General features: G+C 40.1%; 1 protein-coding gene across 4 annotated transcripts in view; it reads left to right on the top strand.

Annotated features, from left to right (window-relative positions):
* The first annotated feature begins 2,807 nt into the window (after positions 1 to 2,807).
* LOC146371172 (interleukin-1 receptor-like 2) overlaps positions 2,808 to 26,215 on the top strand; it is a 33,553-nt gene continuing 10,145 nt past the window's right edge. The window contains exons 1-8 of one of the 4 annotated variants that reach the window (XM_084954603.1): positions 2,808 to 2,965; positions 21,809 to 21,886; positions 22,317 to 22,569; positions 23,087 to 23,279; positions 23,686 to 23,854; positions 25,514 to 25,576; positions 25,754 to 25,886; positions 26,045 to 26,199. In XM_084954603.1, the coding sequence (XP_084810729.1) occupies positions 21,811 to 21,886; positions 22,317 to 22,569; positions 23,087 to 23,279; positions 23,686 to 23,854; positions 25,514 to 25,576; positions 25,754 to 25,886; positions 26,045 to 26,199 (1,042 nt within the window). In that variant the 5' untranslated portion in view covers positions 2,808 to 2,965; positions 21,809 to 21,810. The other 3 variants (XM_084954605.1, XM_084954606.1, XM_084954602.1) reach the window with 3 other exon arrangements.

Here is a 26,215-nt window from a genome sequence, read left to right as displayed (position 1 = left end):
ACTTTTTGAATAACATCCAGTCAGTGAAAAAATTATTAACATTTAATCCACCAAAGCATTTCTATTAACTTCTTTTATTCATGTTGACTAGTTTTATATTATTTTACATGGGATAACTTTATTACCATGACAACAGATGTTCAAGGTAAATAAACTCCCAGTCAGACTAATCACAGGTCTCAGCACAACAAACTTTTAACTACAAAATATTAAAGAAGTCCATATCTAAAACATTATCTGTAGAAGATATTTATAAACTGTTACAAAGAGTTATGATTATTGTTTAAGCTTTTTATTTATTTAGTTTATTTCATCACTGCAGTCGGCACGCTTCGAAAGGACCAACCTGAATTGGACTGCAAGTCTTCGTTCAAAGTGATAATAAGACAGGAAAAATGTTAGCATAATTTAAACATCTATTTAATATCAATAATTACATCAGATGCAACATTTTCATTAAGGGAATTGTGCCAGCTTTGAATGATGATCTTTTTTATGAAACTGAAAAATAAAATAAACTAAAGGGAAAACTGTTGAAAAGTAAATCAAATGTTACATTTTTAAGTTTCACTCGCTTTTGTGACATTTAATTCTCTTGGTTGTTCATCTCCACAGATTCAAACATCACCGTTGTAACTGGTGCCTGACTGTAACACACAGTAACCAAACTGATGCATCAGCAAAGTACTCCATCTTTATCAGGTTTGCCTGTAAAATCCACTTGTAATGGCTGCTAATCAGCAAATGAATAATTTTATGTTAATTATTGAGGTTGTAGTTTGCAGTGGGGATTTACTGGAATGAATTAACCAAATATAAACAATGTTTTCTTTGTAACGTGGGAAAAATGTAAGAGCGCTGTTGTGTTGTACTACACAAGATATTACTACTGCAATCAGTGTCCACTGTATATACATGTACATACATATATATGCAATAAATATTCTGAGCATGTTGTTCAGTAGACGAGTGTTGTGTTAATTTACAAACCTTTATATCTACACATTTAAACAGCAAACCTAGCTATCCTAAAAGAAAGTGGTTTGAGAAAACCTCCGAGGTGACCTGAATGTTTGACTTAGTGCAATGTACCAGTCATGATGCTTTGTTGCTGTAAGTTAAGGTTTTTATAGGTGGTAGTGAGACAATCTTTCTTATATGTGTAGTCACACCTGAAAAGTCAGTTAAGGGCCCTGTAAGGAATTGATATTACAGGGCCATCGTTACATGTGTTATGAAAATTATCATTGAACACTTGGACATTTGCTGGGTTAATGAAGTCCACTGAGCAGGTTGGGGAGGAGAGGATGTTGTCTAAGCTAACATCCATCATGGACAGCCCCTCCCACCCCCTGCATGAGACTGTACGAGCACTGAGCAGCTCGTTCGACAGTAGACGTTTACACCCACGGTGTAGGAAGGAGCGCTACCGCAGGTCATTCTTACCAGCAGCTGTCAGACTCTGTAACACAGTTTAAGAATTTTTTGGTTATCTTACTCATCAGCTTGTTTGTTCACTGTACATGCATACGAACTTCAGTTGCTTATGTGTATGGGACCACTTTGTGTCTTGCATCTATATTTTATATCCCTCTTGCTATAAGATCTGTGTAACCACCAAATTTTCTTATTTGTGGGATAATAAAGGTTTATTCTATTCTATTACCAAGGTGAGCTGACTCTGATGTAATATCTGTCCTGCTGTCCACATCATCCTCCACATGAGAGACCCTGCAAACCCGTCATCGTTGGGCAGGATGTGACACAGAGCAGTGGGCAAACAGACCCAAACATTTCACAGGAACAGGTTTTCGAGTGGGATCTATGGAAACTTGTTTTCACCATTTAAAAAAAATTCCAACCATAATATTTGGGGTTATTAGCTCACAATTCCTTGTTAGGTGTCTCACAATTTTTACTTAACCCCTAAGTTTTAGTTGGTAAATTGAAATTTTGAGATACCTAATTTGACATTTTGATACCTAGTATTTTTTCATTGGCAGAAAAAGGCTTCCATAATGAGCCCTTGTGTACAGTGCAGACAGTGTCCCTATTCCACAAATGTAAGAGTGCCTCATTTTCTACAGTGTGAATTTCCAGAGAATAAATGTGATTCATCTGCAGAGCAAAGAAGCTTTAAACAGTTCTGTGGTTCTGAGTACCACAGAGGCCTATAAAAACAGGGCCATGGAAACAGTCACCTAATTTTAAAACCACATCCTTGTTTGCCCTGTTTCACATACATCCAGTAAAGGGCAGATATAAACAATCAAACACCGCCACACCAACATCTAACTGCCTGACTGACTTTGTACTGTAACAGGGGAAAGCACACAGACACAGAGAGAAACACGCAGTCCACACAGAAAGTTCTCGATTCATCCTCTCCCCAGAAACAGGCTAAGAAAGCGCTCAAAGTGCAGCAGGACCATTAAAATCAAAGTTTAGCATCAGTTGAAACACATTTCATGGCTAAAGCTCGACGCTGTGTCAGGCTGACTCCCCGTGCAGCCACAAGAGGGCTCAGTGTGACCGTCATAACACGCAGACATGTGGGAGACAGACGCACTCAGGCTGCTGGAACCACTTAATGTGACAGAAAACGGAAAAAAATCACACACAACAACAACTGCACTTAAAATAAAGATTGTTTTAACAAGAACTAAAAAGGTGCTCCACAGTAATTGGCGTGGAAGAGATCAGTGTATGTGTGAATCACCCGAACAGCACGCTCTCCTCCCAAAGATTGCCCAACATGTTAGGACATCATTTGGCTTTCAAAATATCTCCCAAAAAGGAAATTGCCACATGTGCTTAAGTCCTCACAGAAAGAGGAAGTAGGAGCTGCGAAGGACACGTCTAAGATGAGATTTTTTTGTTTCCACCTTAAGATGTTTTTACAAGACTTTCACGTAAACTAAGGAGGCGGTTGCCTTGACAGAAGGACTGACATAACAGCAGTCTGGTGAGTTTCCTGTGTTAAACAATGGTATCTAACACCATAACATCAAAACCTCTGAACTCTAATCATCCATGATGCTTCTGCATGTGTGGCACTCAACACAGTCTCATTTCTAGATTAGTGTCATGTTGACCAAAACAGATTTGGTACAAAGTCCTGTCGGTGACGTAAGCGCCAGACAGACTTTAACACATTTTTTTCTGTTCCTTCAAGAGACAGATTCAAATGATTTTCCTACTTTTAATGCTTTTACGTACATGTGCCCAGATATTTTACAAAAGCATTGCTCACTGGAGCCTGAAGTAAAGAGGACTCAGAAATAAAGAAAAAACACGTGATATTTATTTAAGCTACTTTCTTCTCACTTCTCACAAGCACACGCCCACAAACACGCTCACAAATGCAGTTGGCATGCTCCCTCTTAACCGGTGTCATTTAAACATGGCAGACCAGCGGCTGGATAAAGGATGGGAGTACAATGGTCAGTGTTGGGGAGTAACGGAATACATGTACCGCCGTTACATATTTAGAATACAGTTACTTTGTTGAAATAAATGGATTACACAGCAGTATTTTCCTGTTTCATATTGTGGTCAGGACTGTTTGGGTTTGGTTTGACAGCTATGTTCTGTTGTTCCAGGCGGCAGCGTTACGGTTGCCATGGTTACAGGGCGACGCGCTCTCTCTGTGACTGTGTGTTTTCTGGGTGAGAGAGCGCCTTTTTTGTTGTTGTTGTTGTGCTAAGCTAATAGGCAGAATGCTACAGGCATAGCCCTAAAGAATGTAGCCTCATGGGCAGTGTAGTCCGTGCTGCAGGGAGAATGGACTGCCATACCCGTTATGTGTCTGTGAGCGCGAGGAGGGAGAAAAAGGAGAGTGGAAAAGTAGTTACCATAGCAGAAACGGGAGCTGGAAGCATGTAAATATAATAATAACCACTGCAGCCAAGAAGAGTGCCTGAGGAGCCCAGTTGTAAGTAAGCTATTAAGACTCGACTGTACACCGTGTTCATGTTTTCCTCCGAAACAATAAGTTCCGTTGCAGCAGCCTTTCAACGCCTCTCTCTGTCTCTCGCTAGCAAAGTTGACCCAGACAACAAAGTAAAGCTATTTTTCGGCTACGAGCCCGACACTGAACCGACGTATTAGCCAGAGGTCCCTTTACTATGGTTCGGAGCCGCGGACCTTCAGTAATAGTAATAAATCACACAGCAATAGTACATTCATGTAGTTGTAAAAAGCATGATAATATTAAGTAATCCAAAGTATTCAGAATACGTTACTCTCATTGAGTAACGTAATGGAATACGTTACAAAATACATTTTGGGGCATGTATTCTGTAATCTGTAGTGGAATACATTTTAAAAGTAACCTTCCCAACACTGACAATGGTGCAGAGGTGGCAAAAGTACAGACATTATGTACTTCAGTAGAAGTACAGATACTAGTGCTAAAAAATACTCCAGTAAGATTTGAAGAACTGATTCAACTTCTTTACTCAAGTAAAAGTAAAAAAGTACAAGCTCTGAAATGTACAAAGTAAGAAAGTAGCTCTTTGAGGTCTTTCTACCATCCACCTCTTGTTGTGCAAAGAAAACTGAACTTTGTGCTTTATTAATGTAGTACTAAAATAATATTAAGGGATGGGAATACAAATTTTAGTCTAATTTTGAATTCTAATTGTATTCAGCTTGAATCTGAGGAAAAAGAAGAAGAAAAAATAGCTTTATAGTTTAATAGCTTTCTGTTGCCTACATAGTAAGAGGTGTCTTTGTTTCTTAACAGAAAAATTAGTGCAGTCGGGGGTTAAAGTGGTATCTGGTGGGATGTGGGGAAATCTTAAATTGGTTTTAATGGCTCAGTGTGGGGAAAAGAATCATAAGTCACAATAATTTCTATTGAGAGCTCCAGTAGATTTTCTTAGTGTGCAGGCTGTGATCAGCTGACCTGCTGCCCTCTGTGGATGTCCACAACTGCAAACTAACCTGTTTATCCTGCACTAACCTGTAGAGCAGGGGTGGACAACTCCAGGCCTCGAGGGCCGGTGTCCTGCAGGTTTTAGATCTCACCCAGAGGTCAACACACCTGAATCAAATGCTTAGTTCATCACCAGGCCTCTGGAGAACTTCAAGACATGTTGAGGAGGTAATTTAGCCATTTGAATCAGCTGTGTTGGATCAAGGACACATCTAAAACCTGCAGGACACCGGCACTCGAGGCCTGGAGTTGCCCACCCCTGCTGTAGAGGATTGTCATGCAACTTTTAAATAACATAGTTCGTCTACTTCAGTTTGTTTTGCAGCATGTTTCACATATGAAAAAACATAATGTCACATGTACAGACCCAATATCTGATTTAAAAACATTTGAAATTTCCAGTTTATGAGATATCACTTAGCAGCCCTTACCTTTACATCTAACCTCTCTCCTTCCTCTCCTGTCCTGTCTTTCTTCTCTCTCCATCTGAAATACAACAGCTGAACCTTTAGCTAGACTGTGAGACAAACTGCACACAAACGGTTAAAAAGCGTTATTTCTTTTATGATCGCTCCTCTTCTGTAACACTAGCTAGGCGCTGAAGTACTGATATTTATGTAAATGTAGTGAGTAAAAGCAAAAGGTTGCCAGAAAAATAAATACTCAAGTAAAGTACAGATACCTGAAAATTGTAAAAACAATATCACAAGTCACCAACAGTCTACACAGTGAGTAGGCAGAAAAAAAGGGAAAAAAACCTTCAGGTTACTCACTTAAACAGAAAAGAGAACATTTGCTGCATGAGCTCAGGATATGTCTCACTGCTGAATTGTAGCTTTGAACTGGTACACATTTCTCGCAGCACATCCTGTTTGAAAATGTGACATTTACTCAGGGATTGTACTCGATGTAGGGCTTGACTCATATCTTGATAAATGGCTGTGGCTCATGGGGATTCCTTTATACACTGGGGAAGCCCGGGTGTGGCTTCACACCTCTGTATAATTGCTTTGGGCTTGACTCAAGAGTCTTTAATTGAATTTCCGGAGGAATTTTTTTCCCCTCATCATTTGTTGCTTTGATGGACTACCTCATCTGAACTTTTTGAATGGGCTCTAGTTAGGACCCAGTATGTCCGGATTCTAGGATATCTGAGTCAAGTGCCGAATACACAGATATGCTGAAGCATGTTTTAAGGATGCCTTCCTGTGGTTTGTGTGCTTTGACATTCTCAAACACATGGTTGCCTTATTAATGCTTTAATGCAGTGGTTCCCAAACTTTTTTTGCTGGGCCCCCCTTTGTTTTACATGAAAAATGTTCCCCAACCCCCCCGCGCGCACACACAAACACATCCTCCAACGACACACACCCATATTTTGCTCCATTGCGGTTTATTTCACATCTCAAACATTTAGTAAACAATTAAGCAAATACAAGTAATCTGCAATAAATGACAGGTAGTAAGAAAATAAACCACTAACTCTTTTACGCTACGTCCGCACCTACACGGGTATTTTTGAAAACGCAGCTGTTTCGTCCACACGTAAACGGCGTTTCGAATCAGCGAAAACTGAGATTTTTCAAAACTCCTTTTTTGCGTTTACGTGTGGACGAGGAATACAGAGTTCGTCACGCAGCATCAAAGGTATGTGCCTTTTTTCATGTCACGCTGTGCGCCACGTTATTGTTTACATGAGATGAATTGCAGAATGGCAGATAGAGACAAAATACTGTTAATCTGACTATCTGCAGGTTTTACACGCTTACATACACACGCAGTTACTGTCCCTCCATTTAGAAAGGCAGAGGCGTCACGGTGTGATTATTTTACGTGTAGTTGTTTTTTTCCTGTGTAATAATATTCAACATTGCTATCAATACATTTTTCAAAAAATGCCTCTCTGTGCAAAATGGGTTTAAAAACATAAACAGCTGTGAGATCCTGTTTGTCTGTGATTTGAACCGGGGGAACAAATCGTGGCAGGATCAGCCTGATATTATTTGTATCCCGCTGTAACTTTACTGTATAAAGAGCTCACATCTCCAAAATGTCAGGAGTAGTTAGTCATTACAACAAGTGTTTGTGAACTAAAAATCAAGAATGTGGGATACTGTTTGTCCGTGATTTGAAGAGCCCAGCGCTGCTCCCAACAAAGGGAAAACCAATTCTGCAGGGGAGACCTACCTCGGTACTTGTGCAGGTGAAACCAAAGGGCAGACATGCTTCACCATATTTTCTAGTCTTTGGCTTAGAATGAAGTTGGTTTGGAAACATATTCAGCGATGCTTCATCTCCTGCTTTGCGTTTGTGTGGGCGCCCCATGCTAGCAGTGTCCAAGCATTTTTTTTTTTTTCCCTTTTCACACCGCGCCCCCCCTGCAATGGCTCTGCGCCCCCCCTAGGGGGCGGGCCCCACACTTTGGGAAGGTCTGCTTTAATGCATTTAGAGGGCCTCCAGTCTTGGTGGTTGTGGCCACCTGTTTTTTCCTGTTTTCATGTTCCATGTTAAAAAAAAGTCTATCAAACTCATTTCAGTAGGATTGAATTGAATTGATAAGGATAGGAGAGGTACTGTTTAATGCACTTTTAGTAAATATTAATTGTCCCTAATGTAAATATGTAAGAAAAATTGTGTATGTTTCTGTTCTGTGTCCTGTGTCCGGTTTGTTGTATATGTGTCTTTCTGGCTGCTGTTATAACCAAATTTCTCCTTATGGGACAATTAAAGGATTACTCTATTCTATTCTATTCTATTCTAATTATCTAAATCAAGAGTAAGTGGCTTAAGAAATCAAACTTTTAGCTCATTATGCACTCTATATTTGTGTGTGTGTGTGTGTGTGTGTGTGTGTTGGGGGGTGGGGGGGTTGTTATTTGGGTGTTTTTTACAGTTTCTCTGGGCATCTTGGGATGAATCTGCTGGGACGTCTACTCCTTGGGAAGATTGGCAGTTGTCTTGAATGTTTTCCATTTCTGAATTATCTTTTCACTGCATAATGATCAGTGAGTAATCTGATTACTTTTTTCAAGTAACGAGTAAAGTAAGGGATTACTATTGCAAAAACGGTAATTAGATTACCGTTACTTTCCCGTAGGAACGCTGCGTTACTGCGTTACTAAAACCGTGATTTTTTTGCGAGAATGTCTCATGACAATGACGTAAACGAGTGCGATGTTCGTGACAACAGCTGTCTGCAGATCAACAATGGATCATATATCGAGTGCGGGAGAGAGTATGAGCGTGCAGCGTTTAAAGCTTGGAAGTACTGACCTTACTTTGAGTTTGATTCCATAAAAAGTGACAAAAACATTAGCATCCGTTGTGCGTGGGAAGAAAACTTCTTTTTACACCGAAAAAAACCCCTAAACAAGCTCCGAGTGCGCAACGACGTAATGGGAAATTCACAGAGAAACTGCGGATTCTTCCACTGACCGCTGCGCCACACCTGCACCAGGGTAAACCTCCGCCTACCCCACTCCTGCTTTACAGGTGAAAATAGAGCAACAGGACTGCTAGTCTTTGATTTTATTTACTTTCTGCTGTGTTTTACTTGCATCTATTTGAAAGACTGAGTGTAAACACAAAAAATATTTTATTTTATGTGCTGGAATGTGCAGAAAATAGGTTTAAATGTTAAACTAATTTCTTCAAGTCAGAGAATGGTGCATATAATTAAATTTTTGCTTGATGCATAAAGTTAAAAGATTAAAACGGATAAAACAAGTTTTTAAAAAAAATAGACTTTTCCATTTGATTACATTTTGTATGATGGATTATGCAGAAAAAGTAGAATTGGGTTGATAGATCTATCGCTTTATCACCTATTTAGGTTGTAAATCGTGTTTTTAAAAAGTAACTAAGTAACTAAGTAACTAAGTAATTAATTACTTTTGAAAATAAGTAATCAGTAAAGTAACGGGATTACTTTTTTGGGGAAGTAATCAGTAATTAGTTGCTGATTACTTTTTTCAAGTAACTTGACCAACACTGATAATGATGGACTTCATATTGTTTGGAAATGGCCTTATAACCCGTCTAATATTGACGGCTGAAACAGTTGCTTCTCTGTGATCATTACTGATGTCTTTCCTCCTTTGCATTGTGTTGCAATCAGCATCAAGGCAATTAAACCTCTGCGATATTGATCTTGTCCGTTAAGTGGCACAGGGGGGTGTTAATTAGTTTCAGCTGCTTTGGTGTTAAATTAATAACAGGTGCATTAGAGGGGCAACAGTGAAACAATGGCATCTTCCATAGAATACCAGAATTGGTTAGTTCACCAGTGATGCTCTGTGCTTTTCACAGATGAGTGCAGGCTCACCCTCAGCACATATGACAGACACTAAAGTGTCTGGAGAAGCTGTGGAGAAGAAGGTTTTGCTTGCTGTAACATCATTCAGCATGACCGGTTTGGCGGTGGGTCAGTGATAATCTGGGACACATCCATGAAGGGATACACAGACCTTTAGAGGATAGGCAACGGCACCCTGACTGCCGTTAACATGCCGAGTCCAAGGGTCCCTCTCCACCTGCGTCTCAGCTTGAGTCCATGGTTTGGTCTCTGCAAGTGTGTGAGCACAATCCTGAATCCAAGAGTTCCAAACAAACAGCCTGTACAAGGGTCTCTGTCTTAAATGCAGACAACTGCTGAGCCTTCTGTGGAGTTCCTACATTGTTCCTACCCCCAAGCCTACACCAGGGTCTCCTTTGTTGTCAGCGTCAGCCTTCTTGTTGTCAACCACCTGCTGCGACATGTGATTGCTCCATCTCAGCTCCTGGGCTCCCATCGAATCTTTCAGCGTATTTCTGTCTCAGTCATCGCTGGCTTCCACACAAGCCTCTAGAGGAGTCCCCTCTCCTCCTTCAACACAGTCTCTCACTGAACCTCCACTGCTGGCATGTTGTCCACCTGCCTGATGTGTCCCATCACCAATGCCTGTCACCAGTCAAACCATTAGAGGGTTTCAGTCACTGGTCTCTCAGGCAGCCCACAGAGTTGCTTTATCTGCACGATTGGCCACCCGGCCGGCCGTACGAACCGCCATCTTCCCCATGCTTGCCTCAATGCCGAGCTGATCCCAGAACTGTGTCTTGTGTGTTTGATTTTCTGGCTCCCTGCTTTTTCTCTTTTTGTTTGTAGTCCTGCTTTGGGGTCTCGTCCTCATTAAATCTGACAGTAAGGATATACAGTTTTTCTGCTTTCTGCTTCTTCTGGCTTGATCTTTTCAATTAGAACTATAATAGCGTGTATTTTCTTTTCCACCAAAGTAAAATGAAGCGTTTTAAACATGCTTAGGGTGAATTTAGTTCGTCTGTTAATTCATTACATCATAGACATTTCTTTGAAAGCAAAGACTTTTTTTCTTTTGTGGAAAAAAACAACACAAAGATTTCACATTTCTTGCTGAAATCTTGCAACAGTTAAATATCCTATGAATGAAAAGTGAGTTTTCAGTCATATTTAACAACAAATATAAATGTGTTTATGCTCTTGTAGACAATATGAGCAACTAAATATATTGTTTATATTTAACATCCGTGTTTATGTTATGGGCGTTTTTTCTGGTTAACAGTTAGTGAACCAGAATAAGTTATTTTTAGTTAACATAGCAGTGAGGGATTTGATTTCGGGAAGGTTTAGCTGATTTAACGCTGTGTTGAAATGCAAAGGAAGGAGAACAGAGAGCTGAGAGGTGCAATCCAAACACACTCTTCCTCCTCTGTGTCTGTGCGTCGTCCTGTGGAGGTGGAACAAAGCTGTTGAGTCACCGGCTGGGCAGCACGTTTGAGATTCCTCTCTGCATGCAAGGGTCAGAGGTGAGATTTCCTCTCTTAGTTCTGCCGTGTCGAGTAAACTGTCTCATCCTTCCTTTGCCTGTGTTGTGCCTCGGTGTCTCTTTTTCCTAGGTGAGTCAATATTTACCACTTACTTGTTCCTAAGCTGTTTATGTTCTTAATAATTTCTGACTTTTCTGGGGCAAACTCTGCCACTGAATGTGGCCTCGGTGCTCGAATTCTTAGAAATATGAGGTCTACCATTCGCCTGTTTACTTTTTCGAAAAAGTGCGTTTGTAATGCTTACCACAAAGGAGGCACACTTCCTTTCACACTATAGTAAAGATGCCCACTGCAGCCAACACAAATGTTTGATTTTTGAGCGATGGATAGATCTCATAGAGCAGGAATAGCAATACTGACACCTTTTTTCTTGTATAAAACTGACAGATGATGAGAAGAAAAAGGGACGACTTTCATGCCAAATCAAAAACCTCACATTAAAGGAGTGATTCATTTAGGTGCATTCTGGGTGGTTGTTCAGTGTGGGTTGTACTGTGCGGTTTTCTCGCAGTTTGTCATCTCCAAAGCTTATGTAGGAGTTCTTCCTGCATTACCGTGACTGAACTTTGTCAACATTGTATGTGCTTTTTCACATCCTGCAATGCCATGCAGCTGAGTAATTCCAGACCAACAGACTCATCAGGAATATTCTGTCCTAAAATGCCTAGAAATGTCAGTTTACAGAATATTATATAATGATGACATGACATTAAGGTCTTTAAATTTCAAATTTATCGATTCATGTATTTTCATGTATTTTCAAGAAAGGTAAAATGATCTTACGTGAACACTTTGCTGTCGCTGCACCCTGATAACAGGTTCCTGTAGCCACAGTGCTGTTTGTTTTGTGTGTTATCAGTACCCTGCACAAATATACCCAATGAAGGCTTTGATGACAGGAATGAGAGATTTGATTTAGGGAAGGTTTTTCTGATTTAACAATGTATTGAAATGCATATCGTTAAATCAGTTCAAGAGTTACACAGAGAGGCATTTGTTTGTCATGTTGCGAGGATATTTCAGCTTCTGTCCTTCCCCTTTAGACCTTTCTACCTCCCTCGGGAGTTTGGACAGTTATTTATAACTGTTATTTGTTTTAATCCAAGAGCAAATGCTCAGGCTGCTGCAGATGTAACATATGCACAGTGGTTTGGCTAGAAAATAAGAAAAAGTTGTGTGGGACTTCAGTCATTTTTCTGTTGTGTTAAAACAGGTTATTGCCCCATGTTTACATCAACTGTACATTGACTCTCCTGCTAAGACAGAGGACACTGGATTTATTCTTTAGCATTATAAATGATGCATATGGGGATTAGTCAATACACTTGGTTCAGCTCTATAAACAGCAGCTTAAACACCAAGCTTGAACTGTGAACAATCCACCTGCAGATGTATGAGAGGGTGTCTGGTTGGGATATTTTCATAAACAATAGCCTATGAATATTTCTGTGTTGAAAGAGCAGGGTGATGAGGGATAGGCTAGACTGATGCAGGAGGAAATTAAGCAAATTGTCAAATATTAGTATAAGGAGGAGAAAAGAGGAAATTGAAGCAGGCACAGCTTGCTTAAGGCAGGGATCGCAGGGAGTGTACACAGTGATTTGACAGCAAAGGGAAAAAAACAGAACACTTGTAGGCTTCAGCTTCTCATGTGGATACGCAGTATAATCCCTGAACAAAATCTTGTAATTCTGGAGCATTCATCTGCATTCCCAAGCCTGCAGTTTGTTCGAGTTTAGACGACTTGGCTCATTCACAGCTGTATGTTACTGCTGCTATTAGAAACTGTGTTTACTTGGAAATTTAGACCCTTCTACATTATGTTCTCTTGCATGTTTAAGGCAGATAGCTTAGAGGAAAAATAACAGAGCCACAATAGAAAAAAACGAGATAAACTAGTGTGGCAGCCTTCTCACAGAGGATTTCACCTCAAACCAAAAAGCACAAACAAATTACCATTTCACACTACCTGCAATATTGTTTCCACAATGTGAAAAAACACAGTCACACTATTCATGTTCTCAGGCTCGGCTGAAGGAAGGGTAACTCCCGCTGCTTTCCCTTTTTCAGAGCTAAATGAGTCATGTATTTGGATAACGTCCCACAAGCTCCATGTCTTAAACTTAAGCCATTAACCCTTGTTCAAGGATGGCACGGTTTCTGCAGGCTAGTTTTAGAAAACCATTCCATCACTATTTCTGAGACGTCTCCCTTTGCGCTCTTAAGGGCTGAAATGTCATTTATATTAGAAAATTCCCACATTGTTCGTCTCTTATCAGGCCAGCAGGGATGGTCATCCTCACATTTCCGGGAAGGCTCCCTCATACCGCATCTTTAATTTAAAACAGAATTTCTCAGACATGGTTAAAAATAACTTGGTTTAGCAAACATGAGAACAAGATTCAAAGTGTTCTTAAGGACAGCGTGTTTCCTTTCAGCTTGTGAAAATAGTCTGATCTGACGCTTTAACAATCAAGAGGCGTGAGCATCCTGAATTAGAGTGCAGAAAATTCTCTGGGTGCAAATAAAAACCTAAATACTTAGTAAATATAAAAATACAGATATTTGGTTAGGAAAGGCTATGCAAACCATGAAATTTAGGTGGTGCTTGAGAATGCAAACACTATTTATTGGATTTAAAAGCAGCAACAGAAGGTAGAAACTTGGAGGTGCAAGAACAGGCGCACAGATTCTCCTCCTCTGCATATTTGAACAAATCCACAACAACTATACAAAGGAAAATAATCCAAAAGTCTTAGGCGTTATTTGCAAATGCTAGGCTGTGTGCTCAAAGATAAATAAGTCATCTTTATGACTGACCTACAGGGTGTGTCAGTCTTGTGAGCAAGTTGTTACTTTTATTGCTGGTTGATGCGATTCATTGAAGATCTGGGTTTCAATTCTCCATTGAAATCACATCCTCTTCCCCTTAAAATAAAAAAAAGTTTGTTGTTTTAGCTTAGCTAAGGACTTTTTCATCATTCTAGGAACATGGAAATGTTAAAAAGCTGACATTTGCCACGTTTCCCCAAAGCATTTCTGCGCTGCTCAAACTATTCACAAGATGGGGTTAAATGAGGTTAAGGGCAAATTGGAGGAAGAGCAAACTGAAATTGAGTAAAGATGAACATTTAAATGAGTTAAAATACTGCTCAGAATTTTTTTAAGGATAAACTTTAGCAACTTAATGTTGGTTTCGACTGATCAGTCAGTCAAAAAGATGAACCCTGAGCAGTGCTTGAGTATTGTGATATTTCCCTTCCTGAAGTCCAGAGTTCGTCTCCTACAGCTGCGAGTTGTTTGTTAACAGCAGTTGAAAGAACATTTTGTTGCTGTTGCACGTTTATCTGAATCACAACCGGAATCTGTATGTTTATGGTGACTCATACAAAGTTTGCAACCACTGTTTAAAACCAATCACTGCTGACCTCACTGCTGTTTGTTTCCACATCATCCTTGATTTTAAATATTTGACTGCCCTACAGAAAGCACTTGTTGTTTCAGGCTCGTGCAGTTTTAAGCTGCTACACCAAACCTGCTGACAAAGTAATTTAATACCACGTTTCCAACATAACATGGAATTGAAAGTAAAATCCTGAGCTACGCATGCACGTAAAGTGTCTGTCTTTTCCCGAGATGTTCGTGTTATCAGTACCATGGACCTGTGACCACTCTTCAGTGTATGTGGCAATCGCTGTCCTATAAAGAGATGGACAAAGTTCACATGACTGAACAGATTTGTAGACCAAATGAACATTTAACCAAATGTAAACAGAAAACAGACGCTTGTTCCTTTCTGTCAGTTTGCTGTAGCGAAATTTAAACATTGCACAAATTTGGTCCGTTAGCGAGGCCCATTTCCCAACAGCTTCTGTAAGTTTTCTGCCATGCAAGCATTTTCAATAACACTGCTGTGGTTTACAACATACAGCTTGACTTTGTCCAATGAATGCAAACAGAAAAGGTCATGCTGAAGATGATTAGCAGATTTTATAAACTGTAGATTATTGCTTTAAGATATCTTAAGATAAGAAATTTTTTCCAGCATTATTTCCTCCTCTTGCGCCCTTCCCTAAAGTGGTTATCAATAGAGCAGGGCGATATGACCAAAAATATTTATCACGATATACATTTGAAAATTTGCGATAATGATATAACTGACGATATAATTGACACTAGACAAAACACTTTACAACTCCACAACTTTATTAGTGCAAAAAAACATCAATGTATTTTCACTTAAACAAGCAGCTGTTTTTTATGTGCATTAAAATTATATAAAAATTTAACAGTGCAAATGCAAATTCCTTGCTGACAGTTTAACCAAAAGGCATTTCCAGTGGAAATTGGCCGACATATCCTCAGCATAACCATGTAGAATATCTACAAAACTTAAAAAGAGGTTAAACACACACAATACGGTAATATTATGTTGAAGCACAGTATGTATCACTCCACGAGGCTCCTGCCTACGGTAGCCGTAATGCTCCGACAATCCATCAAGCGGTGCGGCTTCGTAGCTTAGCAAAGTTGTACTAAAACATTTGACAGATTTTCGAGCGCCGTGTATCACATACAATCATTTCGAGGTCAGTAAACACAACCAGAATTCATACATAAGGCACACGGGATTATAAGGGGCACTGTAGATTTTTCCAAAAAACACAGTAATAACGACGGCCCGCTAGCATGCTCTACCAAAAATAGTGCTTTGTTTTGTATCTGACGGACGAAAGCTAAACCAGTTCCACACCACTGAAGTTGCAGCACTTTTACAAACCAATACTGGTTCATCTTTTTCATTCAATGATCCGCTTTCGCCCTTCTCATTCTCCGTCGCCGCCATGCTTTTTCCGCCATGTGCATATGAAAACAAAGGCACTGTGCATGCGCGTTTTACCCATATTCTATCGCGATATTTCATTTTCTTATCGTTGCCGAACATTATACCGGTATTACCGTGAACGATATGATATGGCCCAGCCCTAGTTATCAGCACTATGATAACGATATTGTCATCAGCCATTCACTCCTTCCACCATCTGTTCCCAGAAGCAGACATCTTTAGTGCTGCTTGCTCTGGAAAAACTGCATCACTTTCTTGTTTTGTGCCTTGACTGAAACTTAATCGGGGAGGTTTAGATTCAAAATGCTTTCTGGTTAATTCATTCAAAACTTATTATTATTATTATTATTGAACTCTAATGACATTATTCAGAATAGTCATTTATCTTATAGTGGGTCTTGGTACAACTCCTTAGTATTGGTGTTTTAGCTCCTGTCCCTTTAAGTCACTTTTGCTCTGATTGGCTACCCCTTGCAAACAAAAGGTCTGAACAGCAGGCGAGTGGATACACTGTGTTCAAAGGCAGATTTGTGTGCCTCACGCCGGATTCATGGTCCTGTGTTAAATTGACTGAACGAGAATAGATCGAATTGAAGAGAAAACTTCACTATCTAGCGTTTTGGCAGTGAAAATACAAAGTAATGGAGGTGCACGATACACAAAAGTATAAATACTGTCATTGGCATCTGTGAAGGCTACATCATATGGGAGGTCTGCTGTGAACTGCGCATGGTGAAGCTAGCATGTCACAAGTCTGTCATAGCTGTGTGGCCCTTTGTAGATGGCCTGTGATCTCTGAATAACAGTCAAATAGCTCCCAGTGAATATTAAACAGTTATGAGCTATTATAGATGATCCCTTTCTACCTGATCTTGAAGATCTTAAAGTAGACCAAAGACTGAAAAAGAGTTTATCTCTACTTTTGTTTTACTGAGAACTATATTTAATGTGAGCTTCCACAGTTATTACAGCGTATTTATGAGGGAAAAAAGCAAAATAAAGAGCATAAGGTGTCTGCTTGAAGTTTATTATTGACTGTAGCTGTAATAGTGCATGAACTGTAGGTCTTGCAACACTGCCAATGACAAAAATGATAGAGAATTTCTCTTCCAAAAACCCAAATAGTGCTCAAAATAGGCAGATCTTGGCTGGGAAACCTGCTTCTTTCCTGCCAGGAAGCAATATTTTGAGCTGCACTGATTAGCCATTGTCTGCAGTTAAGGACGTTTCCAGTAATGTGTGAAAGTGGTACCAAGATAAGGTGCTGAAAAGTGTAATATTACACAACTATAAATCTATTTGGAGTTAAGGTGGTACACCACCATTTTACAAAGAGTGCATGTGTGGCTCTGAGTCATTCAAAAGTACAGTAAGAAAGAAAAAGTTAAGCGTCATCTGACTTTTGGTAAACATGAGCTCAGTCTGAACCCACTGCGTAGCCAACCACTGGGATCCCTGACCTGCCCGCTGGTTTACACCTCCGGTGACTCACTCGGTTCTGTCTTCTTCAGCCTCATGTCTGCAGCGTGACCCGATGAACCAGTTCACTTCTTCCCACGCTCGCCCCTCTCTGCCTGAACTTGTCTAAATAGCTAAACTATGCACTGGAAGCAGACACAGATATTGAGTCTAAAATGAATTAAAATTCAGCTCTCCTTTTATTCCTTGAAAATATTTTTTGTTTAAATCTAAAGACCACTTAGCCAACTTTATTTTAAGCCGTGCTTATTTTCCATTATTTGTTTTGCTTTTATGAACAAAAACTGAGTGAATATAAGCTTTAGATAGATGGAGCCTGCTTTTGCATGCCTGTTTCTCACAGTCAAAATGTTGTGAACCTTTTCTTCTTAGAAACAAGATTTCTTCAGAAGAGCTTCTGCTCAAAACAAACAACAACCACTTGAAAAGTGCACGTGTAATCGAGATCCTGTGTGGTTTGCATGCAGTGTAAAAAAACACAAGCCAACAATAAAAGCACTAATATTAGCCAAGTCTCGATACCAACCAATATTGCCTTTGACGGTTGGCCTGTGAACCCAGGATAACACTTATTGAAGGCACTGGCTTGTTTTTATCTGTGGTGTCACACTGCATACTGGTTACATTTTTCACAGAAAGGTGTGAAAAATTTTGATGAAACAAAACTAAACAAACACCACTCAGTTTTAAGACACGTTCACAGCGTTCACTGGAGCCCTCTTTAACCACAAGTAATCTGCCATTCATTATAGTTTTCCCATCAGCAGTAGCTCTTCCTGTATCGTGATGCACAGGTGAGAATTTTGAGGTTTAGATCATTTCCTTTGCTTCTTCCCACAGCAGCTGCACACATTTCGTTGCTACTGTGTTCTTCTAAAAGCCTTTGCTTGCCTTGGTGCAGATTGTCAAAACTTACCATACCGATTTGTGATATTATGTACCAATTTATTTCTTTTTACTTAAAATTGCAAACGACTCAAGATGTGCTGAGAGATTCATTATCGGACCATCACAAAACATCGGGTAGACGATGCAATGCAATGAAATCATGGTCATATACACTAAAAACAGTTTCTGCCCCAAAGCTGTTAAAGCATTATAAACATTTTTAAATTACTACTGATGGGAGGGGGGGACAATATCGTGAAAGCCGGGACTGGCACACACGTTTGTTTAATATCTGTCATTTTTTAAATTTATATCACCTTTTCAACACAGGAAAGCACTGCACTTGTTTTGTGTGAAGTTTCCACACTATCTGCAGCTACAGACTCTGCGGGTGTGAAGTCACACAATGTTAGAAAAAAAATCTGTCATTATATCTCATCTGAACGTGACCTCATACAGAGTATTACAGCTGCTGTTTCAACCAGTTTAAGCATGTATGCATACAGAGTTTCAGAGGATGGGTGGATGAAGTCGGTGGGGGTGATGGGAATTTATGAAACAATTGAGATTTTATTTTAACTGCTTGTGTGCTGTTAATGACAGGTTTCTGTACCATATTTAGGAAAGCAATGTTTTGTTTTGTTTTTTCCTCTGGCGCTTTCCAACCACATCCATGCAAATAATTCAATGGGAAGTTAAAACCAGCAGTAACAGTCATTTTGGATCAAACATGAATGGATCTGTTAAGCTGTTAATCACTCAGTAAATCAGCATGTTTGATTCAGATCCATGTAGAAAATGTACCGAGTAAGTCACTCCTTACTCAGTACACTCATGTCTGCCTTCTGCTTTAGTCGTGTAATTTAATTGTAACTGAACCTGATGACTGGACTCATGACTGGACTGATTGCGTAATACCAGTACTAGTTCAGTGAAAGGCTGGTAATATGTAATTCTAAGTTAAATGCCATTTTCTCTGGTCTTCTATTGGTTTTAATAATTGCCCAGACATATGCGTAAACCACACTGAACTGATGAGAAAACCATGCACATTTATGCAAACTCATGAACTGATGTCAGCCAGAAAAAACAAGGTGCTCAGGTGTGAAAAAACCCAGATGTTGCTTCTAACGGCACTTAAAGCTGGTACTGAATTCCTGGGAAGATTTTAAATTTTATTGCTTCTTTATTAGAAAATGTCATATGCTGGGCTTCAACTCAGATTCTCTGGAACTTTCAGTCACAGGAGCTGATTCAGGGAACTAAAAGGTCCCTTCAATCCACTGTTTTTACACATGGGAACTAAGTTACGGTTACATTCACACAAAAGCTGGTGAAGCAAGACCATCCCTCTGGCTTGTTGGGAGGTGTGGGCGTGTTTATTTCTGCTTGAAAAAGTAAGTGCTGGGACCGTAACATTTTACTTCTCTGATTCACTGCCGTGGTTGTAACAAGCACCGCACCTTCTTTACATTCACCCTCGCTCTCACTCGACCACACCCTGCCCTTCTGTCTGTGTCCCTGTCGCCTCCAGAATGTTTTCATAGAGGTGGCCATACAGGGGTGACACACCATAAAACCAGAATTTCCAGTTTTAATATGCTGTCGGCAAATATAGTTTACTTGAAAAAGTATGACAAAGAGCAAAAAGAATGTTCTGCCTGGTTAATTGTCGATATCAGCTGATATCACTAAGAATAGGTACATATCAAAACCAAATAAGATTTTAAAATCCATAATAATCTGTATTGATTGATTGATTGATTGATTGATTGATTGATTGATTGATTGATTGATTGATTGGAAGTCCCAACCATTGAGCAGAAGCAACGGCTCTCCCAGAGTCACTCTCCCAGAATGGAGTTAACTTTAAGAGCAAACTTGGTCAGGAAAGACAAATAAATCTTACAATCATATAAGAATTAGAATCATAAATATTAGATCAGGCAAGAGTGTGAACTGTTGCCTGTCTCTATGTTATGTTATGCCCTGAGATGCACCAGTGATCTGTCCAGGGATTTGCACCAGCTTTTCTCCAACCTTATTACATTATTACCAACATAGGGCAGTCTTGCCCGGAGGCACTAAGGCGGGGCAGCAAATTTTGGGGGTTGCCCAGCGGCCCCCTTGACCTCCCTTGGTGGCACCCCTGCCCTGTCGGATTACATTTTGCACCTTTTGAAGACAAACTCTGGTTTATCTGCTTGTAAACACAGTCCCTGCTTACATGTTGTTTAAAACTAGATCAAATGTTCACTGCCAAATACAACGTGCTAAACAGCCGCAATCTGTCGAGGTTACCCGGTTACCTCACTATGTGTAAACAACCACATTAAAACTACTGACACGTGCAGTTAAATCAAATCGGTCTCAGTGCACACTTTTTTACTACAAGCCACATTCACATTCATATTCGTACAACACTTTAACAGTCATAATCACACTCGCACTCATCACGATGGATGCGATAGGAGCAATTGTGGGTTTCAGTAAACCAATGACCATATTAAAGTGGAATTTGTTATTTGTTATTTTATTTAGTTCAAATTATGGTGCTTTTATTTTGAAGGTCAAGCTTGCCTGCGTAAACAATCATTACGCTGCATGTGTGTGTAAGTGGGCGTAGGCTACCGATGTGCCAAAAAGTGATCGTCTGCCAAAAACTGATTTCTGGCATTTGCCAAAAAGTAATTACAAGTATTTAAACTGCCATGAATAAACTTTTGGCCTTTAAACAGCGAAGCATATATGTGTAAATGTATCCCTCAATAATATAAAATAAGTCATCTCGAGCCACAAAACAACATTGGTATCACAAGCTAGAAGCCGCAGTCAGTTTTTGACAAAGTGACTAAGAGGATAGCAGAAATTGCAACTATATAACAATAGTTCCATAAAGATATTTTTAGTGGCCAAAAGGGGACTGGATTGGTTTTAATGTTGGTACAATAACGCAGAGTCATAAAGATACTTAAAAAACAGGTCATTTTAAAATTTTATATATAACCCCGTAAATCCTGTTCACTAAAATCTACTTACCAATATAAGTAAAGACATTACACATCAAAACAAAAAAACAAAAAAACACACACACGGCAACACTGGAAATCAGTTTTTGGCAAACGATCGCTTTTGTGCTCGTTAAAAAGTTAAGGCAACCAAACTGTTCTAAAAGTGGATAATTGTAAAGAAACCTCGGAAGAATGGCGACTATCTTTGTTTATATTAGTAAACTTTATTTTATGTGTTGTTGGCGAACTAATGGAGGCTCGGGTTGTGCATTTACTTAGTCCAACTTGACACTTTACTGTCTGGGGGTATGATTTGCATAGCAATAAATCTGATGTTGTCCGACACTCATACAAATTCACCAGTTTTAATTCAGTTCCTCCTGAGGGGTTAATACATTCCATGCAAAAATGTAGAGGCTGGCCAAGGGAGCAACACTTAACACTGGACTGTTATCAGGAATACTGGGTCTGCTTCCAGTCATAAAGCATTACGCAGCATTTTGGCTTACACACGCAGCTCCTCAAATACCAGAGCGCTAGTCATTCACGATCAAGAGAAGGAGCTAGATGGCGTGAGAAAGGAGAAGTGAGCAGGAGAGAGAAAATATCAGGCAGTGTACAGTTAGCTCTTTCAGTTTCTCTGGTTTTTGCTGGATTTTAAAGGCTCTTGGGCTTTTCACATTCGCTGGATGTAATTTAAAGACACAGGAAGACCTGGCACTAGGTCAGCTGATTTCCATTTCAGGTTTTTGCTGTGACTCGTAGCATGTTCACTTCTAAATGTTCTGTATCTTTGTTTTTCAGCCATGGGTTCAAGTTCAACACTGGCAAGCCTTGTGTTTTTCCTTGGTTTGTGTGGAATCTGTAGCGGATTTGAACAGGGTGAGCTGAGTAACACTGCTTCACACACACACACACACACACATACATACACACACACACACACACACACTCACTCACACACACACACACACACACTGAACACATTAACAAATTTTTAAATGTTTCTGTAAATTTATCATATGTCATGTTTTTGCCAAGCTGCAGTTTGAGCCACTAGCATGATCTGAAGTATTTTATTGCCCTCTTGTGGCCAGGGATAGAATTACAACAACACTGATTTTTAACTCTGCTTGGGAAAGTTCAAGTAAAAACATATCGAGCAGGAAATATGTCACATCTCAGTTCAGTTCAATTCAATTAATTTCAAACAAATGACAACATTATCTTTGATTTTGAAAGGTCTGATTTCTCAGCATTAAAAGGTTAATTTCTTATTTTTCTCTATTCCACACTTACATGTATGTTGCAGAGAACTGTACTGACTACAAACTCCAGTTTGAGAGGGTTTTCTCTGTTCCTGGAGATGTGGCTATGCTGAGAAGCACACTGGTGTCCTCAGACGTCTTTGATTTCAAAACTGTCCCGTACAACATCACGTGGTACAACTCGGTGTCAGGCCAAGAAATCAGCAGTCAGACTGGTCACATCCTGGTGCACGAGGAAACTCTGTGGATTCTCAATGTATCCATGAATGACAGTGGGGATTATGTGACCATACTGAGGTACGAAGCACTAGTAGAAGTAGAAATATTAGAAATGAATAGAACACAGTATTAATTTACACCTTACACAACTCATCAAACTGCCTCCATGATCTATCAGTAATCACAGTGAACACAGAGTGGTTTATGGCTTTTACTGTATTGGAAATTGTAATAGGAGAATGACGAAACCGCCCACATCTCAGTACTTTCAAACACTTTTATTCCGATTGCCGTTCACACACGGGCTGCAGCTTTGCAGCTTGCAGCCACACACTCCAACAACAACAACCGGATGCCGCTCAGGTGCGTCCGCCTCCCGTGCAGCGGCACTGCTGCAATATTATCTATCCCCACCACAGAATTATATTTAGATTTTCAAAATCTGAGATCAAGATCCCTTACAATTCCAACAAATTTAATATTAATATTGTTTGATTTTTGACTGTCAAGAAGGTCAAACAATGACCCTCACTGCCAGGGCGAGTGTGCCCAATTATCTATTCATTTATAATATTTCTACTTAATTTTCCAACAGGACTCCTTCCCACTGCTACAGGCAGGCCAGCCGACTGGTGGTGGATGAAAGACCTACAGGAGAATGTGGAAGGCCGAGGAAAGCTTATCAGCCACTTACAAAAGGAGTCACTGACAATCTGAGCTGCCCTCTGAAGAACAAAATGAATAAGCTGAACAGCTACAACATCTCTTCCTCCATCAAGTGGTACAGAGTGAGTTCTCCAGAATTCTTGTTGAGTGCTGCATGAAACCTAATGGTTTTAATGGAGAGACTGCACAGTAGCTGCAGCCTCAACTATTTACTACCACTATTCCAACTTCTATCAATACCAGGAATGTATTGAAACTCTGGGGAGATACAAGTGTTTAAAAATTGCAATTTGACTGACAGCAGATCCCAGTCTCGGTGTGTTTGTGTGCGTGCCCTTTAATTTTGTGGAAGGGAAACAAACAGTTTAATAATATTAAAAATCATGGAACTCTTTAAATGTCTATCTGAACAGATTAGGAGCATCAAAACTATCCCAGTGGCTGTAAACTGTTCTCCAATTTAAATAGTTAACATTTTTCTTCATGCATTGTTAATTTGAAAAAAGACTTATGTGTTTCTCCCTCTAGGGTTGTGACCCCATAGAGGATGGGAAAGGCAGCTTTTACTATTGGGGCACCAGACTGAAAATTACCAGTGTGGACCTTCAACACAAAGGCACCTATACCTGTACTCTGACATTCACCCTGGGTGGCATCAAAGGATCTGTGTCAGAGACTATTAGCGCAGAGGTCAAAGGTGAGATTGTAGATTAAGAGAAACACTGAAATGAAGTGAGGGGGCTATGAAGAGGATGAAGTGTGGAAGGGCAGTTGGTCCAGATGACATACTTTTGTATGCTAGGAGAGGAACTTTGGCTCTGAATGACTTAGTCAGGAATGGTGAAGAAGTATGTGAGGGAGGCCATGTATGAGGACAATGAGACAGTGGTGCGGGGCGCATTCGAAGTGATAGAAGGTGTTTAAGGTGGGGGTGGGACCAGGGATTGACCATGCTGTTTGCGATAGTGATGGACAGGCTGAAGATGAGGTCAGGCAGGATTATGATGACATGAATTATGATGTTTGCAGACCTGTAGTGAGAGCAGGGAGCAGGTGGAAGACAACCTAGAGCAATGGAAGTATTGACTGGAGGGAAGATAATGATAATGGCGGTTTGGAGATGGTGGAAATGATAAAGAGACAGGGGGCTGAGCTGGGGGATTTGAAGATCTATATAGGTTTATACTGGGTGTGACAAAAATGATTAAGATTAGCATTGAACATATCAGAGAGGCTGCTAATGTTAACAGTTTGGAGACAAATGTAAAGAGGCAAGGCTGGGATGGTTTGGACGCATGCAGAGGAGGGAAAGTTAAGGCAACCATATAATGCTGAGGATGAGCATCCAGGCAGGAGGAAAAGAGGTAGAACACAGAGAAGATTCATGGATGTAGTGAAGGAGGGCATGTGGAGGCTGGGTGCGACAGAAAGGGGCAATAGGGATAGGGCGAGATAGAGGCAGATGATCTGCTGTGGCGCCCCATGAAGGGAGCAGCTGAAAAAAGAGGAAGAAGAAAACAGAGTGATTTTTTGTCCATATGTGAAGATTAATTATCAAATAACAGTGATGATACAATAAGTAACTGTATAGATGTGCACAATGCTCTTCAGTCATAAAGCTGGTATTTCCGAGCACTCAACTTGGTTTTCATTTACTTGGGTTTCACTGTGTCATAATTATCCCCCGCTAAGCCTCATGTAGCTTATAGGTTAGCACCTAGATACCTCAAATTATGATTCACAGATTCACTTAGTGAAAATTGTTATGTTATATCTTGAACAAGCATGTGGCACAAGACGGGGAAATACAAAACAAAAACTGTGTTTGCCGTGGGCTACACAAGATAAAGACCTCGTCAGGAGCCCCCACACAGCTGAGACGGGCAGCTGTGTCTTTGTTCTGTTATTCAAGCAAGGTTTATGTTTGACTGCTAACTGACCGTGATATCCACTTCAGTTAGTCAGGCATATACAGTAACGCCCTCAAACACAAACAAAACAGAACAGAACAGCTCCCAAACACTTGCAAGCGAGCTGAGGTATCGTGACTTCTATGCTGAGCGCAGTTGAAAGGACAGAATCACGGTTGCCCAACACATCCCAGCCCAAAGGCCTCAAAGACTATCTTGACACTACTGTAAGTTGACAAAAATCCGGTGAAAAAAGCATAATCAGTTCATTTTAACAATAAAAATAATAACAGAAAAAGAAACATCAGTTGTGTTAGTAATAATGGTTTCTTAGGTTTGCTTACTGTAAAACTGTGAAAGAGAAATATGATTCAGTTTCCATTATATCTTTGTGATTATTCACCCTCTACTGTAAGCTACACAGTATTTGATGTTCTCTGTTTCAGGGGATTACTCTTTGGTTCCACAAGTGCATGAACCCTCCAATGATGTAATCAAAGCACAGAGCGGTAAGTCCTCTAAGATCTTCTGAGAAATGTGGTGTTCTGTTGATTTCATATTTATGTATCTCAGGCTTCATTTAGGCCAACATATTGTGTTGAAAGTCACAGACTTCTGCAGGGAGAGTAAATGCTAAATATACAGTTTCATGTTTATACTGAGTTACTGTTTGCGCATGTTTTCAGGGTACAACTTCAGTAAAAGGTGCCTGGTGTTTGTGCCGGGTGTTGGGAAGCCTTTCGTTGATATTTATTGGTTGGACAAAGATGGATTCTTTGAGACTAACACCTCTCACCGTGTCCACATGTTAGAACAGCGGTCAGTACCTTTTTACTCTAAATCTATTTAATTTATCTGCTTTATCGGTGAACCAATGTTCAGAGTTGATGTTTTTTGAGACTCCTGCCTTAACAGGCACAGTGCACCACATTTTGTCACATCACCTTTTAACTGTTTCATCTGATTGTCCTCAACAGTTTGCTGCCCCAAAATGGCTCCAGTAAAGGTGCGTGGTTAGAGACCTGGCTGATATTTTCTGAGCTAAGGGAGGAGGACTTCTACGTCAACTACACCTGCCGTGCGTACAGTGACAGGGGCTTTCCTGAAAGATATTTCAGTCTGCAACCAGAAGGTAAAAACAGAGTCTC

The sequence above is a fragment of the Perissodus microlepis genome, chromosome 16 (assembly GCF_051167445.1).
Source record: "Perissodus microlepis isolate ML-2025 ecotype Zambia chromosome 16, ASM5116744v1, whole genome shotgun sequence".
Classification (NCBI taxonomy): domain Eukaryota; kingdom Metazoa; phylum Chordata; class Actinopteri; order Cichliformes; family Cichlidae; genus Perissodus; species Perissodus microlepis.
This window is presented reverse-complemented; position numbering and strand designations above follow the sequence as displayed.